This window comes from Neospora caninum, chromosome XII (assembly GCF_000208865.1).
Source record: "Neospora caninum Liverpool complete genome, chromosome XII".
Lineage (NCBI taxonomy): Eukaryota > Apicomplexa > Conoidasida > Eucoccidiorida > Sarcocystidae > Neospora > Neospora caninum.
In genome coordinates, this window is record NC_018398.1 from 984,422 (window position 1) to 999,461 (window position 15,040).

General features: G+C 58.8%; 3 protein-coding genes across 3 annotated transcripts; 2 read left to right on the forward strand and 1 right to left on the reverse strand.

The window, feature by feature from the left end:
• Window positions 1–247: 247 nt before the first annotated feature.
• NCLIV_061520 (conserved hypothetical protein) lies at window positions 248–652 on the forward strand (the record flags this gene model as incomplete). Its single annotated transcript, XM_003885704.1, has 1 exon — window positions 248–652. The coding sequence occupies one exon, from the start codon at window positions 248–250 to the stop codon at window positions 650–652; it is 405 nt and encodes a 134-aa protein (XP_003885753.1).
• A 1,380-nt stretch (window positions 653–2,032) lies between these two features.
• Window positions 2,033–3,218, reverse strand: NCLIV_061530 (30S ribosomal protein S9, related; the record flags this gene model as incomplete). The annotated part of the gene is made up of 3 exons (XM_003885705.1): window positions 2,033–2,227; window positions 2,322–2,481; window positions 2,752–3,218. 3 exons carry the CDS (start codon window positions 3,216–3,218, stop codon window positions 2,033–2,035), a joined length of 822 nt encoding a protein of 273 aa, XP_003885754.1.
• Window positions 3,219–4,091: 873 nt separating this feature from the next.
• On the forward strand, window positions 4,092–14,837 carry NCLIV_061540 (putative mismatch repair protein; the record flags this gene model as incomplete). The annotated part of the gene is made up of 13 exons (XM_003885706.1): window positions 4,092–4,655; window positions 5,097–5,237; window positions 5,543–5,702; window positions 6,130–6,401; window positions 6,602–7,233; window positions 7,485–7,887; window positions 8,211–8,393; window positions 8,686–9,042; window positions 9,511–10,416; window positions 10,854–11,042; window positions 11,510–12,059; window positions 12,623–12,937; window positions 13,288–14,837. The coding sequence occupies 13 exons, from the start codon at window positions 4,092–4,094 to the stop codon at window positions 14,835–14,837; spliced, it is 6,222 nt and encodes a 2,073-aa protein (XP_003885755.1).
• Window positions 14,838–15,040: the final 203 nt, after the last annotated feature.

Sequence of the window (15,040 nt, forward strand, 5' to 3'; positions counted from 1 at the left end):
CAAGTTGTGCTCAGGCTCATGTACCGGGGCATTAGGCACACACGGAAAGAGGTTGCTTCGTATTTCTGACCGAGCGATGTTCGTGACACAAGAGCGTTCAACAAAAAGTCTGACGTGCCACCGCCACTAGCGTGATGTTGCGGCCTGTGTACATACAGTCGCAGCCGTGGAAATAGCAAGGCTTCAGTTTTTTTTGCAAAGCTGGTTACGTTTCTGCGCCGCTGCGTCTCTCTCCCTGGTATTCAAAATGAGGCCCAATTCGGCTATTTGCTTCCTGCTGGGCGCAGGTGCCTGCTTCATTGTCGCACCGTTCGGCCGTTCAGAAACGAGACCTTTCAAATCACATAAAGGCGTCGAATCTCTCACCAAGCTAAGGCACATCAGTGCTCATCAGCCGCCATTCGGCCTCCAGAAGCAGTGGTTACGGTTTGTAGAACCAGAACTACGCGCTCAAACAGCCTTGGTAAATGCAGACACTACACTGTCAAGCGACACGAGGGCCGGGGGTGAGCCGCCAGTAGGTCCAGCAGACGAAGGGGCGGTTGGTAATGAAGCATCCCTGGCGGAAGATTTTCTTATTGTTCCGCACACTCGAACCTACTGCGAGGGGAAGGCTATTCAACGTGCTCAGGACGTATCAACGGTAGGATGAACACAAAACGCAGTCCTGACTGGCATTACGGGTGCTGCTACTCTGCAGTCGGGCGCCAAAAACATTGAAGAAGCTAAGCAGGCGTGCGTTGCGCAACCGGAATGCACTTTCTTCTCGTATGGACGCACACACGCCATCGACGAGCCTCTGCCCGCAGGTTTCAAGACGGGTCTGCTGCCGGGCACGGGCGCCAGCTGGTACGAGTGTCGTGTTTGCAAACGGATTCCGTTGTCGTAGCCAACGGCGACTGTGATAGGTACTGTAATGGTAGGAAATCGGGGCGATGACCACTGACACAACCCTTCGGTTCTAGCTTGCAATGGCTCAGGACAAGGATGGATGGGTTCGACGCGAAAGGGAGATTGGGTGCTGATGGTTAAAGGCAGCACGCTTCGTGGTTCGTTTTCTATCTGGTGAACGCTTGTTTCGCAACAGGTAAAATCTATATACCTGCCGCAGCCACCGCCCCAAACTATACAATCCACATCAACACTAGCGCGGTAAGCCAGCAACGCTCCAGTACTTCAGCATTTTGCACACTAGGAGTGCAGGACGTATGCGCCGGCGATAGCCGTATCAAAAAGGTCTCCGGTTTGCTATCGTTCGCCGATGCAGCTGCGGCGTAAGCGACTAGACCAGATGCCCTCTTGCCAAGCGTCTATATGGTAGCTTGCCGCGTAGATGCGATGAGAATCCCGCCTGTTCCTATTTCATTGTGGTAAGTCTAGAAAAGGCCAAGGGTCCATTTACATGGTCTTATTTCTTAGCAGAATGCTGCGAGTTCCACGGATGCACCTGGAACTCCAAGACAAAACGAGGCTTATTTCTGTAGAGGTAAGAACCTGCTGGTCCGTTTTCGAGTAATAAATTCCAATGGTTGCCACACAGGATCACCGTCAAATCCCATCGGTGAGGACGGCTGGATTCTTGCCACCCGTAAACGCTTATTGGAGGTAGGCCAGTCCATGATCAAAATCATCACATACAGTGGAATATAACATGCCATTAATGGTCAGCAACTTCGAGGAGAAACAGTGAGCCACCCAGGGAACCCCAAATGTTGTTGACCCGATGCAAATGATCGTCTCCTCTGTTCCAGGTGGAACTGGTGCCGGTACCGCCAGGACGCCGACCAGGACGTAACGGTTCCATCACTCAAGATGAGTACTACAATAACACGCCCCTTGGTACAGTTGTGCCAGCTGTGAAGATTGTCACAGAAAGCCTCTAGTGCGGTGACAGGCACGGTAACGTGACCAGCGCCGTTCGCCAATGAGGCGCTTAGTTCTTCTGCTTCTTCTCGATGGAGACAGCCATCACACAGCACGGCCTTCACACAAGCATGCTGCACGCGTTGGGCAGTGCCATAACCTGCTGCCACTACCGTTTGCTGTACTGTTCCTTCTTTCTGGCTTTTCTGAGTCCAAATTTCTTCCTCTCGACCTTCCTTGCGTCAACGGTCAGGAAACCTGCTCGCCTAAGTGGGGGTCGCAGTTCTGGTCGCTGTCTCACAATCTCCCTAGCGACAGCAAGCATGATTGCCCCGGACTGCCCACCGAGGCCTCCACCGTGTGCCTGATCTCAAAGACAAGCAAGCATAGGAGTGACGCCAGTCGATTTCTCTGCGAAACAGACCCATGCCCACCCGAAGCAGACAGAAGAGGCTTACCTCTGCAATGACATCGAACTCATTTTCCAGTTGCAGTTCCATCAGTGGAGCAATGCAATTATGGATCCACCATGGATTGTCCTGAAGATAGTCGACTGCGTCTCTGTTGTTGATCGTTAGCTTTCCTGACCCAGGGGGAAGTTGAACCCGCGCATAGGACCTGTCCACGCACACCGAAGAAGTGAAAGAAAAAAAAGATGGATACTTTACTCTTAACGTATACATACGTCCCATGCAGTAGACGGCAGACAGTTGGCTTCACCTCTGTTCAACCCTCACACCGCATACAACGCCAGGACTTTCCGTTCGATAACGTGAACTCTGCACTTGTGTGCAGAAGAGGTTCCACTGCAAAGGTGATAGCCAATGTGACACATATCATCGCGGAATGCGAAGGACCAATTTCGAAGAACCATTCTGTGGACGCTACCTTTTCCGAGTTCCCCATGAGAAGCTGCTCCGCTGCGGTCCAGGCTCCGGTAGCTCAGGTGAAACACTGGAGGGTGTCGCATCCAGCCCTAGCTCTGTGGGTTCACTCTCCATCCAGTCACTAGGATTTGCTATTCCATGCAAAACTCCATCTCCGAAAGAAGGACATCCTTCTATGACAGCTGGCCAGGTCGTCCCATGATCAACAACCCCAGGGAATGACCGACGAGACCGTCCTGGCTGCTGAAACCAACCGTTACATTGTTTCACAGCTGTATCTCCAACATACCACCACCTTCCAACAGAGGGGAGAACACGGGAATTACTTTGAAAGCTCTGTAGGCTGCGTTGAGGAATTATGAAGGCAGTCCCGACTGCAGGCCCGCACAGTAAACACGCAAGACACACAACAGCCCAACGTAGACCGAGGCTGCACTGAATCCCTCGGCAGCAACGTTCGAGGGCCATTCTACCCAAGACCTTTTCAAGCACATGCTATCTAGGCCTCATGATGGAACAACAACCGGAAAGTACATAACAAAACTGATCTAGCGTCCAGTGACATTTTTTTGAGTCGCAGCATGCACATTCAACACCGTGTCAGCTGCTTCGGGCCATGTCTGCAGTTTGCATGCACTGCCGGTCGCCGACACGAGCATCTCTAGCGAAGACACGACATACTAGGTGTGATGTGGTGTGATGTGGGATCTGCATCATTTTACTCGTTGGAGCCATGTAGAGGCTCTAGGAATCGTTCACCTGATGATTTGTATCAAATGTTTGCATCAAGAGTGACAACCTTCACTTATTTTGAACAGGGGCCACCTTTGGAGGGTGTCTCCGTATGCGCTTCTTAGTCCACGGGTGTGCGCCCGAGAGGCAGCCAAACATCGCGGCAGCTTTGTGTGACGCGCTCGGCTAAATCAGGGCCTCGACGATACTTTATGTTTTTTACCCGGTGTGTCATGGTCTGGAGAGCTCATCTGTATCGATGTCACTCGTCCTTGAGTAGACGGGTAGAGGCGATCCCCCGGTCCAGCTGTGCGGGTACTGACGGACGAGGCGCTTTTACATTGACTACCGGAAAGCCACGGCGGCACCGGCGATTCACAATGGTGCCCTTTCCTTTTTCTCACCAGACCCAGGATGGGAGGGGATTCTGCATGTCGTAACCTCGGCCATCAAAAGCACTTCACTGACGGGCAGATACCTCGCCCGACTGCCGCCATCGGCTTCATGCCGGCTTCTTCGGGTCGGGTAGCGGTCTTTCACGCTTCATTTGCTGTCGCCCACCGTTGCTGGAAATTGCAGACGATTGTCTTTGCGCTCCTGTGCATTTCAATGGAGGTCAACGCTCGATTCCCGATGGCGCTGTTCCGGCGGCAGGACCGTTACCGGCAGGGTCGGGCGTGTGCAATCACGGGTGCGTCCTTGTCGCCGGCAGCCTTGTGTTCCATTGGCAAGGCGCGCCTTCACGTTTCCACGAATCTTCCTCAGCAGGTCGCGAAGCGAGGAAACAACTGCAGCGCGCGTGCCACGCGGAAGCGTGGATCGAGTGACTTGTTTTCTCCGCCTGCCCTGGCGGCAGGCAAATTGCCTGCGTACCATTCAAGGTTGAGCTTTCTGGCCTCTTCTCGAGGCCTTCCTTTTTGTGTCCATCCAGACCCGTGCTCCGCAAGTCCGACGGTGCAGTTCCCACTGCAAGGGAAACTCAAATTTCTTGCAAAGACGCCGCCGCATTTTTCTTCTAACGCAATCCGCCTGCCTCAACAATTCGTGCACACGCATGAGCGGCCGGGAGTGCAGACACGAGACAACCTGTTAGCGCCAATGCCCAGTCGAAGGCCAGCAGAAGGCAACGGCTCTGCGTCGCGTTCCTACGCAGAGAGTGGCCGGTCTCCCTCTGTGGCAGTCCATCCGATTTTCTTGGCGAGGCTTCCGTTGTTTTCTCGACCTGCTTCACGGCGACTGCTATCTTTTCTTTCTTTTGACCATCCGTCGATGGTTCCCGATTCACCTCATATGCCACCTCTCCTCGTCTTCGTACGGGAACAAAAACGACTACGACCTGACAAAGTTCTTATTATCCAGGCGAGTACTCTAGGCGACAGCGTGCAGGGGGATACTGTCCTTGAATACCAGGGTTCTCCCAGTTCATGCCTATTGATGCTTGCAGAAAAGCGGCATACGTGCCGTTATGGCTGTCTCACGTACTACGTCATGCATCGGCGGTGTCTGGCGGCCCTGGATACGGTTTAGGTGTTGCTTTCAGCTGTCTCTCAACCCCGGGAAGAGAGCTGTTTCCTCCCACCCTGTTTCGAGAGGTCGGTGTCTTTCATTATACAGGTCGGCGACTTTTTCGAGGCGTATGGCCTGGATGCTGTATTGCTTGTGGAGTACTGCGGGCTGAACCCGATGGGTGGCAAGGCTAAGGCTGGCTGCCCGAAGCAAAACCTGCAACAGACACTTGATTGCCTAACAAGTGAAGTGAGTCCACTGCAGTCGATCTAAGACATCCCACTTGAAAAATGCGTGGCAGCTGCTGGCCTCAAAGTTTGGCCACGCACGCCACTGCCTCGCGGTTTCCTGCTTTACCGAGCCCGAACTGCGAGGATGCAAACGGGACAGGCGGCGAAGACACGAATTTCCCGAGACAACCGTTAGCGAGCTTGACACTCTCTGGTTGCGGTCGTCAACAATCCGGCGAGCTCCTTTTTCAGCGTCGCCGACTGCTTGCTCTAGAGTCCCCACATGCTAGCGTGGATTCCGAACCTCCCTGTGTGTGGTCACAGGGTTTCTCCGTGTCCGTTTTTGAGGAGTTCGCCTCTCCGGTGGCGGCGACTCCGATCGCCCCAGGCGGGAACCGCAAGCTGAGGCTACTAACGCAGATTGTCTCGCCGTCTTCGCCTTTGTATCTCCCCGCCCACATGCCGCTGTATGAGGGTGAAATCGGTGAGGTTGCGGGGGTGCGCTTCGTCTGGCAGTACATGCACTCCTAAGCAGTTAAAAACTGCGTCCGAAGGTTACTGCTTCTCGCTTTTCTCATCGCGTCTCCCGCGACTGACAGGCGCTTTGCAAGGATGCTGTAGGGAGACATTGCTGGTGCAGCACACAGCTGGAAAGCGACATCTCGTTGGAGTTGCATGCATTATACCTGACATTCCTCCGGTGAAGTCATCTCAGATCGCGTGTGAGTTACCCGATGTGGGTCAGCGTCTCGGTGAAATTCCATCTCGACTCTATTGATTGAAGGTCAAGACCCCACAGACCAGTTTGGAAGCTTAGTCACTCAATGAAAAAGCTGGCACGAACGCAGTTCATCTCGAAAGATTCTTTACCGACTGGTTTGTGCGGCATTCTGTCGTTCGGCTGGCTTCAGGTGCACACACACAGGATTCCCAACCTGTCTTTTCCTTGTATTACTCGCCAAGTGCGGGTTACGCTTGCGGAGAAATCGACGTTCCTCAGCGAACGCTACGCGTGGAAGGCGGCTTAACGGCCGAAGGCGTCGAGATGCGCATCGCGTCGGCCACCGGAGGGGTGCCTCGAGCCGAGCTGTATGTACACCAGATGTCGGCGCTGGGTGCGCGAGACGGGACCACTCGGCTCGCACGCCGGCTCTTTCCCTCCCTTCAGAAAATATACCTGAGGGTGAGCTGCTCACACTTGCTGCGTCCTCTTTTTGGACTATTTCGACCGCGAGAGCCGCTGCAAGGGCCCTCCTTGTTGTCCAAGATATGCTTCCTCCACGGGTCGTGTCGGTTCTTCAACCCCCCGCCGCCGTGTGCGTGTTCACACGTCTGTGGCGTCCCCTGCTGACGTTACGCCCACTGAGATGCCTTCCTGTTCAGTCTTCCGTGAATACACTCATCTTGGCCCACGTCGTTCAAGTGCGTTCCTTCTGTGGGCTTTTGCGGCTGGCCGTTTGCGGTATCCAGGACTACAGCTCGCCCTCAGCTTTCCACCGAGCCGTGCTTCGACACCTCACCGCATCCCTCCAGGTTCCTCACTCTGAGTTCACAATTCGCTCCCATCTGGACTACTTCTCCCCAGCGGCGGCAATTCCAGAGCCTGCAGCAAGTCCCTCAGATCTGGGCGTGATCAGCCCCTCAGACGTACCATCATCGCAGCCTGCTTCGCCGTCGACTCGTCACTCGACAGGCTTTCCACAGTGCAAGGAATCTGCTCCTGCAGCTGGACCTCCTCGGGCTGTCTTTGGTGCACCCACGGACACGCACCAAGACGCGGCGCGGCAGGCGACAGCCGCAGCGCTGGAGAGCTTTCCAGACACCAACCAGAGTGCGTCTTTGGCAAAGGCGCACCGCCACCGACCCCACCCTCTGTACGTGTCGACGGCGTCGCAACTCGGGCTTCTAAAGCCTTCCGGCCGACAAGGAAATACTGTCGCTTCCACGTCGTCCTTCCTTGTGCCGCCGCTGCATCTGGCCGCCTTGCCCCCTGGCGCTCCCGTCACGGCCACTCGGTACGTTTGCAGCTTTCTCTCCATGGTGCCTGCTGTCCGATGAATGCGGTTCTTCGAACCCTTGAAAGCATGCCTTGCCGTGGAAGGATGCGCCTGCGCCCGTCGTGCCCAGCTCATCGATCATTCCGGGACGTGTTACACGTCATCTGCAGGTTTATTCAGAGGCTTCTACTCTTCCCTCCACCGCACGCTGTGGCGGATGCAATTCAGAGCATTCTTCGGCAACTGGTGCGTCTCGGGTGTACGGACAGCCGACTTTCGTCGACATTTATGAAGCACTTTTCCGACAGCACCTCGACCGCCGCAAGGGAGGCCGCGAATGTCTCAGGGGAGTCCGGAGACCGCCGAGACTCGCCGCCTCGAAAAAGCGCAATGCAGTCCGTCGCAAGCGATCGAGACTTGCCCGGGGCACCGCGCCCGCCGCGTCCTGCGCACAGCAGCGTAGAGGCAGGTGCGAGCGTCTTTGGTTCTGAAGCGAATCCAGCTTACGGGGACGAGTTTCCGCGTGAGGGGCCAGAGCTCGGCCAGGCCAGACGAGCCGAGAGACCGGCAGCGCATGCAGCTTGTGACGGGGGAGACGCGCCTGTGTTGCTTGTGCCGTCCGTGCGGGTCATGGACGCCGGCAAGCTTGTCCAAGTGATTTCGTCGCGATCCGTAAGCCTTCGACCGGAGTTTAGGTCTCGTCTCGCTCTCGAGCAGGAGCATGCATCCACAGTCGATCTTCTCGGAACAGTCGACACTGTGTGTATCGGGTGTGGAGGTTCCCCGATGCAGTCACTCAAGACCGAGCACCGTGTGTGGAAAGTTGGAAGGGTTCCTCCTGCCGTCTTGTGGACAAAAAAATGTGCGGTGGACAGTCGCGTAAATATTAGCGTCGAGCTGACTTTCGCGTCCGGCCGCCATCCGAGCCTTGGGCGACTGAAAGACGCGGATCGGCCGTTGGTGTGCCTGTAAAAATCGCTGTGCATTTCCTCCAGGCCAACAGTAGATTCTTCCTGGAGGTCTTGACCCTCCTTGCGCCGACGAGGTACTGCCTCCGGCGTTACCCGCCTTCCCTGCTGAAGCCGTTGCTGACCGTTTTGCAACACGAGACGCAGCAGCAGGTTTCACAGGAACGTTTCTTGGAAGGCGTCGAGAAGGCGATCGCTCTGATCGAACAGGTTCGTGTCCGCGCTGCAGAGCTCGCAGGGTAGGGTACATAGCGTTTCGGGTGGCCGTGAACGTTGGAGATGTGGAATGACGCAGGCCGGAACCTAGTGAGACGTGAGGACGGCAGCCACGCACGCCGAGTGTGGTCGTGCGCGGCCCCAGCCCCGTTACAAGTCCGGCGACCACGGTCGCGCAAGCGTCCGTCGCTTCCTTGAGTTCCCAGACGCTTTCTGCTGTGTATAGCCGAGAACGCCACCGACGCCGCGTCTCCCCCGTGTCGTCTGCTCGCCGCGTTTCTCCCAGGTGATTCTTCTAGAAGAGGAAGAACAAGAGGCAGCTGCTGAGGGGGCTGCCCTAGCAGCGATTGCAGCCGCGGAACACATGAGTCGCCTCGCAGCTGCAACCGAGCTGCATGATTTTCAGTCTCTGCAGTCGGGCGACCCTTCGGCTTTTGCGCTTTCCAACGAAGACCTCCAGAGGGCCGCCGACGCAACCGCCACGGCGGCAGCCGCCGCGCGCGCGGTGGAAGAGGCCGCGGCGGCTCGGGAGGCTGCGGCAGAGGCGGCCGCTCGCGCGCTGGCGACAGTCGCGGGTGGGCACGCGACCAGTAGCAGCACGCGCGGGTTGTTGCCGATCCTCGATGACTATTTCCGCCGCATGGTAAGCAGAAAGCCGCGACGGAGACGTCCGGTCGACGCTGGCTTCGCGTTTCGAAAAAAACCACGCACGGCTTTTTCAGCCAGCGCGGGACGCTGCAACGTGTGCAACACGTTTTTCGTGGTCTTGCGCACAACAGAGATCGCCAAGATGCAGGGAGTCTGTGGCGAGGGAACGGCTCGCGCGTGCCGGGTCTTCGCAGCCGACTGTGCATTGCGTGGCGTGGTGTGGAGGAATGCACTTCAGACTAGGCTCTCCACCGTTCCAGACAAAGGTACGAATAGCCTGGGAGCTCTCGGGGACCGTAGACCGTGGCGGATGGGTGCATCCTGGGTGCGTCCGCGTGGCGGGGGAGAAGCCTCTCTCTCCTAGGATTGCTGGCGCCTTCCCGTTTTGGCAGTGTTGAGCTTCGTGTTTCGTTCATTCCCGGCCGTCTCGTCGATGTCTCCCTCTCGTTTTTCCGTCACCCAGGAACGCTTCCGCGGCCACATTCAGCCGTTCTGCGTTCCGTACGCCCACGCGGTTGTGGCGGCTGCCGTTGACGACCTGCTCGTGGCGATTTTCGAGGACTTTGCTGGCGTTGCGTCGATGCCGCCGCTTCCCGCCGTCTGTGCTCTTGAAGATTTCCTTCCTGGCAGAGAGCAGGCGAGCGCGGGCCAGAAGACCCTGCTGACGGCTCGGGATGTCATCGACCTTTTCACTGCAACCGAGCGGCGACAGTCCCCCAAGGCTTCTGCGCCTGCGCCGTCCTCGCGCGTTGCCCAGCTGTTGGAGAAGCAGGGGAAAGACAGCCTTCACATTCCTCCCGCGACGTTGTTCTCGAGCATTGCGGCGCTCCTGCGCCAGCGCCTGGCCGTGCCCGCCGCGCCGCGTGCGCCGACGGGGTCGGGGCCGCCAGGGCGGCAGATCGGCGACGCAGCCTGGCCTCGCGTTCTCGCCGCGCTGCAGAAACGGCTGTGGGGCGATACGTTGAACGAGTCGGTGTATTTGAAAAAGGGGAAACCTCCGCTGGAACCTTTGAAGGCGGCAGGCAGGAACGGGCGAGAGAGACGAGCGGCCAACGGGAGTCGTTTTGGCGCGCAGACCGAAATCTCGGACGCGGTGGACGACCCAGATGGGAGTGTCGCGACAGACAGCCACGCCGCGACCGGGTTCTGGAATGACGGTTTCGAGGACACTGCACGGTTTCAACACGCGGCCGCGTTGCCGCCTGAGGTTCCAAGCCCGCACGCCGAGATGACTCGCATCTCGCCGGGGCCGGAGTCCGAAGGAGAAGGCGGCAACGCCGGGCGAGAAGCTACCGCAGAACACTTGCAACCTGGCAAGGGACGGAGCGCCGTGGACGCCCATTGGAGCAAGACGCCAGAACACCCCCGGGTGAGGCCTGCTGGCGTCTCGAGCCGCGCGCCTTCCCCGCAGGTTGGCTGACTGTCGACAGGCTAGGAGAATGGACGCTTGAAACGCATGAATCAGAAACGTGTCCCCTGTCGGCAACTGCGACAAAGTCCCTGATCTCTGGACGCGCTGTCTGGACACGCCAAGCGTCGGCTGGGCTGTGCGTCGGCGTATGAAGCCGACCAGAACCTCGTTTTCCTCCATGTGGTAACGCTCTCGGCCGCACCCATTTTTTAGAGCGGCGGTTTTTGGACGGCCACATGCACAGCACTGAAAAGGGGTGTCCTTTCCCACGCGATGCGAGCTACCTTCGGGGCTGTCTTGGGGGTCTTTGGTCAGAGATGGCGTGGCATGAGACTCTCCGTAGCTCTCCAGTGGCCGAGAATGCCGTTTCCCACCTGGCTACTGTCTCTTCGCAGGACCGACACGGTCACCAGATTGCCTCCGCATGGACGACGCCTCGTGTAGCCGCCTGCTCGCGCGCGTACACGGCCGCCAAGAATTTCGCAGCAGCTGCGGTCGAGAAGCGGCTGCGAGAGCTGAGCCAGGAACTCCAACCGTTGCTCCCCGACATTTTGTTGGCAGCACACCTCATCATCATTGTGCAGGTAAACTGGCGAGCAGCGCCTGCCGAGGGAAGCACTGTCTCTGCCGAGGGTCGGGAAACGGTTTCGATACGGTAGTGTGTGCCGTGCCTCCGCTCGCGCGCGCCTCGCATTCTGAAAGGCGGACTCGCGGCAACAACCATGCGTTTCATCCTTCCCGCTCTAGGCCGGTGCCTGGATCTGCGGGTTGAGCGCAGGACGATCTGAAAAGGCCTCGCCGTCGACTCCGCCTGGGGGCGAGGCGCCACACACATTTCGACGAGCTTGTGGAGTGGACGCGATTTGGACACTTGCCAGAACGGGCCGCCGGTGCTGAGCCTTGTCGCCTTGCGCGGTGTGACACCACGCGGGGGAAAGCCGGTGCGTGGGGTCGGAAGCAATCGCAGTCTGGCGCCGCTAGGGCGGAGCACGAACGCCGGCTTGCGATATCCGTTCTAATATGCCCGTGTGTCTCTTCCGACTGTCGGCAGAGCCTCAGCCAGCACTCGACGTTTGCCGCCATGCGCGGATGGCAACTGCCGCGACTGCTGAACCCGAACTCCCCGGCGGAGCTCAAGGTCGACACTCTCACACCGTACTACATGCCTAGACCTGATATGCAGACGCTTCGCCGGCAGCGCGCCCTCCAAAAGGAACAAGCGGAGGCGTTGCATGCACAAGCGGAGGCGTTGCATGCACAAGCGGAGGCGTTGCATGCACATGAGCAGACAGCGAGCGAGGCAGGCGACTCGACGCAGGAGCGAGGGCATCGAGCTGGCGGCAAGATGTTTGCGAACGTGCCGACATTCCCAGCCTCGCGCGGAGGTCTGCCGGTGCAGGTTTCGGGGGAAACGGAGTTGGTGGCCGAGCCGTCGGAGCGCGACGATTCGGTTCGCGAGAAGAAGCCAGCCTCAAAGGACCGGGAGGCTGTGAGCTACTCCTTCGACATGCAAGGCCTGTTTGTTTTGACGGGCGAGAACATGGCTGGGAAAAGCACCTTTTGTCGGTCTGTGCTCGCGCTCGTCGTCCTCGCGAATGCCGGTGAGGAAGGAGGCAGCACGCCTCAGTCGAGGCCCGCGACTAGACGACTTTTGAGTCTGGGCGCGGCGCGGCAGGGACGAGGCGCCTCGGCGGAGCGCGTGCAGTCCGGGAGTCCGTCACTGGCTAGTTGCGAGAGTCGGCGTAGCTGTGCACACAACCGAAGCCACGTTCGGCTGGGACTGGGCGGGAAACGTCTTCTGGTCTTGAGAGAAAAAGCTTATAAATAATCCTGTCTCAGTATCACTCCCAGTACGATGGCACTGATCATACTAGCATCTGAGTAGTAGTTTTCTCTCGCTGTTAATACGAGTGATGTCTTGAGGTCAACGCGACTCTCGTCAGTTCTCACCCTTCGCTGTGTGTCAGCCACTGAGACCGGCCGTCCCCACCTTGCTGTGGAGAAAGGCCGTGCTGTCCCCGGTTTCTGCGAAGTTTCGAGAAGCCCCTTGGAGGGGCTGCGAAGTGTGTCGATATCCTTTCCGTTTTTCGACCGTTCAAACGGGAAGCTGCTCTGATTTCTGCGCGCTTCGCTTCTCCAGGTTTGTTTTGCCCGTGCGGCCCAGGTACAACGGTGCCGAGGTACGGGGCGTTCTTGGCGTCGTCGTACATGGCCCACGACTCTCCGCTGGAGAACAAGTCGTTTTTCTTCGAAGAGCTTTCTCAGCTCCACAACATTCTTTCCCAGGCGCGGAGCTACGACGGCACAATGCCGCCCGAGAAGCCGGCGCCTGTTCCCACCTTCTCGCGCGCAGCCTTTTCCGCGGGCTCCGACCCCGGAGCGTCTCTCCGACTGGCGGCGCACGACGCCGCGCCGGCGACCACGCCGTTTGTGATTGTCGATGAACCCTGCAAAGGGACAGCGCCCAAGTGGGGAGCAGGTACGTCGGGCGGGCATAGGCTTTTTAGGCAGACAACCCTCCCGTGCCAGGACGGAAACGGAATATAAGCCGATTGAGAGGGGTCGGCATTGTGGCGTGCGCCGAGCGGCGTCGCGACACCTTGTCGAGGATAGGGACGAGGAGATTTCGGGGACGACGCGCACCCAGTTGGCGGATCTTCGCCTCCCGTCGTGACCCGGTTCTCAGTTTCGTTGAAGGCTGCCGCCGTCGATTTACGAAGCAGCGTGTGGCGTCACAGGCGAGCTGCCCGCGGGACAGCATCGCGTGTCCCTGTCCCCTTGCGTAGCGCACTGTGGGTTCGTGTCCGTCGGTGCGTTTCGTTCTCGCAGGGTTCGTCGGCGCCGCCTTGGAGCTCCTCTGTCGCGGGAGCACTCACGGCGTCCTGTCCACGCACCTGCACCATGAGCTCAGCCGCCTTCCGCTCGACCTTCATCCGAACGTTCGATTCAAGCGAATGGGCGTGCGCAGGCGACAGCTGGCCTCCTCCCTGGCGCTTCCGGGAAGCGCCGCCGGAATGCGAGTGCTGCCTGAGAGGCCGGGCGCGCATCTCGGCGAACTCCCACGTCCCTTTCATGCGCTGCTAGGGTCGTCAGAGACCAGTTCGCAGTCGGGGGAACCTCACTGCGACGATAGAGTCTACACGTACGAACTCCTAGACGGCATTTGCCGAGACAGCAACGCGATGCAAACCGCGTGGAAAGTGGGCATGCCTCCAGGTATCATCTCTCGGGCCAACGAACTGCAAGCGCACTTAGACGTGGCAGATCCGACGCGAGACCGCTGTGCGATCGGCGACTCCGGTGCGTCAGCGTTTCGCGAAAACACAGCTGTCTCGAGATCCGTTATCAAATCAGATGCGAGCGCTGGAAAGCGAAGCCCTGGAAACGCTGCCGAGAAGCGATTTCCTGAAGTGCACGAAATCGCGAATCCGGCGGCATTGTCGGGTGTACCCGCAGCGCCGTCGGCGGCGTCTGGGCATCAGGCCGCAAGCACTCAGGAAAAGCAGGCTACGGCGGCCGACACCTCGGAATCCCCAGAGACGCGCGCGCGTCGCGAGAACGCTCCTGAGCATACAGGCGCACCGGACGGGGAGTCGACGGCGTGTGGTGTCGCTTTAGACGAGGCTCACGGGATTCTCGCTTCGTCCGAACGGAGTGCGTCTGTGGTGAAGGCTTTTGCATCCTCCGCGATGGCCCTCCAGGCGCTCCTCCAGAGACTGCGCGCGGCACTGGTAGAAACGACCCAGGAACTGACCTCAAAACACGGTTGCGGCGACTGCGGTCGCCAGGAAGCACAGTCGACAGATCCCACGTTCCGGGCGGGGGCGAGAGCTGCCGAGCGCAGTGGCGCGTCGACCGCGACGCGTCCGCCGCCGCCGGTGCTCCTGCTGCCGGCCTTGTCCGCGCGTCTCGCCGCGCCGCCGCCCTGGCAAGATTGTTCCGCATGCGTTTACGTGCTCGTCGCGCCGTGCAGCGTCTCTCGCAGCGCGCAGCGGCGCGCCGTTCTCGCGAACGGCGCTCTGGCTGCAGTCCCGGGGTCGCCTTCGGGCGGGGACTCCGGGCCCTCTGGTGCACTGGTGGACACGGCGGCGGCCTTTTGCGCGAATGTGTACGTTGGGGAGACGGAACGGCTCGAGACACGTCTACGGACGCATAGCCGTTCCACCCTTTGGGCGCATGCGCGCGTGCTCGCAGTCCGAGTCAGGAGCAAGGCGGAAGCCAGAGAAATTGAGACAGCCTTGATTCGTAGACTGAAGGAAGAGAAAGGTGTTGTGCTGCTGTCGCTGAAGGACGGGAACCGTCGCGCGTCCGGCCTGGGTCTCGGGGAAGAGACTGCAGCTGCCTATTTCCAGGAAGGGAAAGAACATTCCGATGCCTAGCACCGCCGAAGCGTATTCCAAGTGGTCTTCATCGCAGCGTGGCGGCGGCGCCAACTTAGGCGTGTCGCCGCTACTCGTGTGGGGCAGAGCACTCGCTGGTTTTTTGTGTAGACACTCCCGAATCAACATCGGTCGAACCGCTGAGCGTTCGGGGCCGTTTGTTACATGTGCGTCGGTGCGATGTCTAAAACCGGATATTCGAA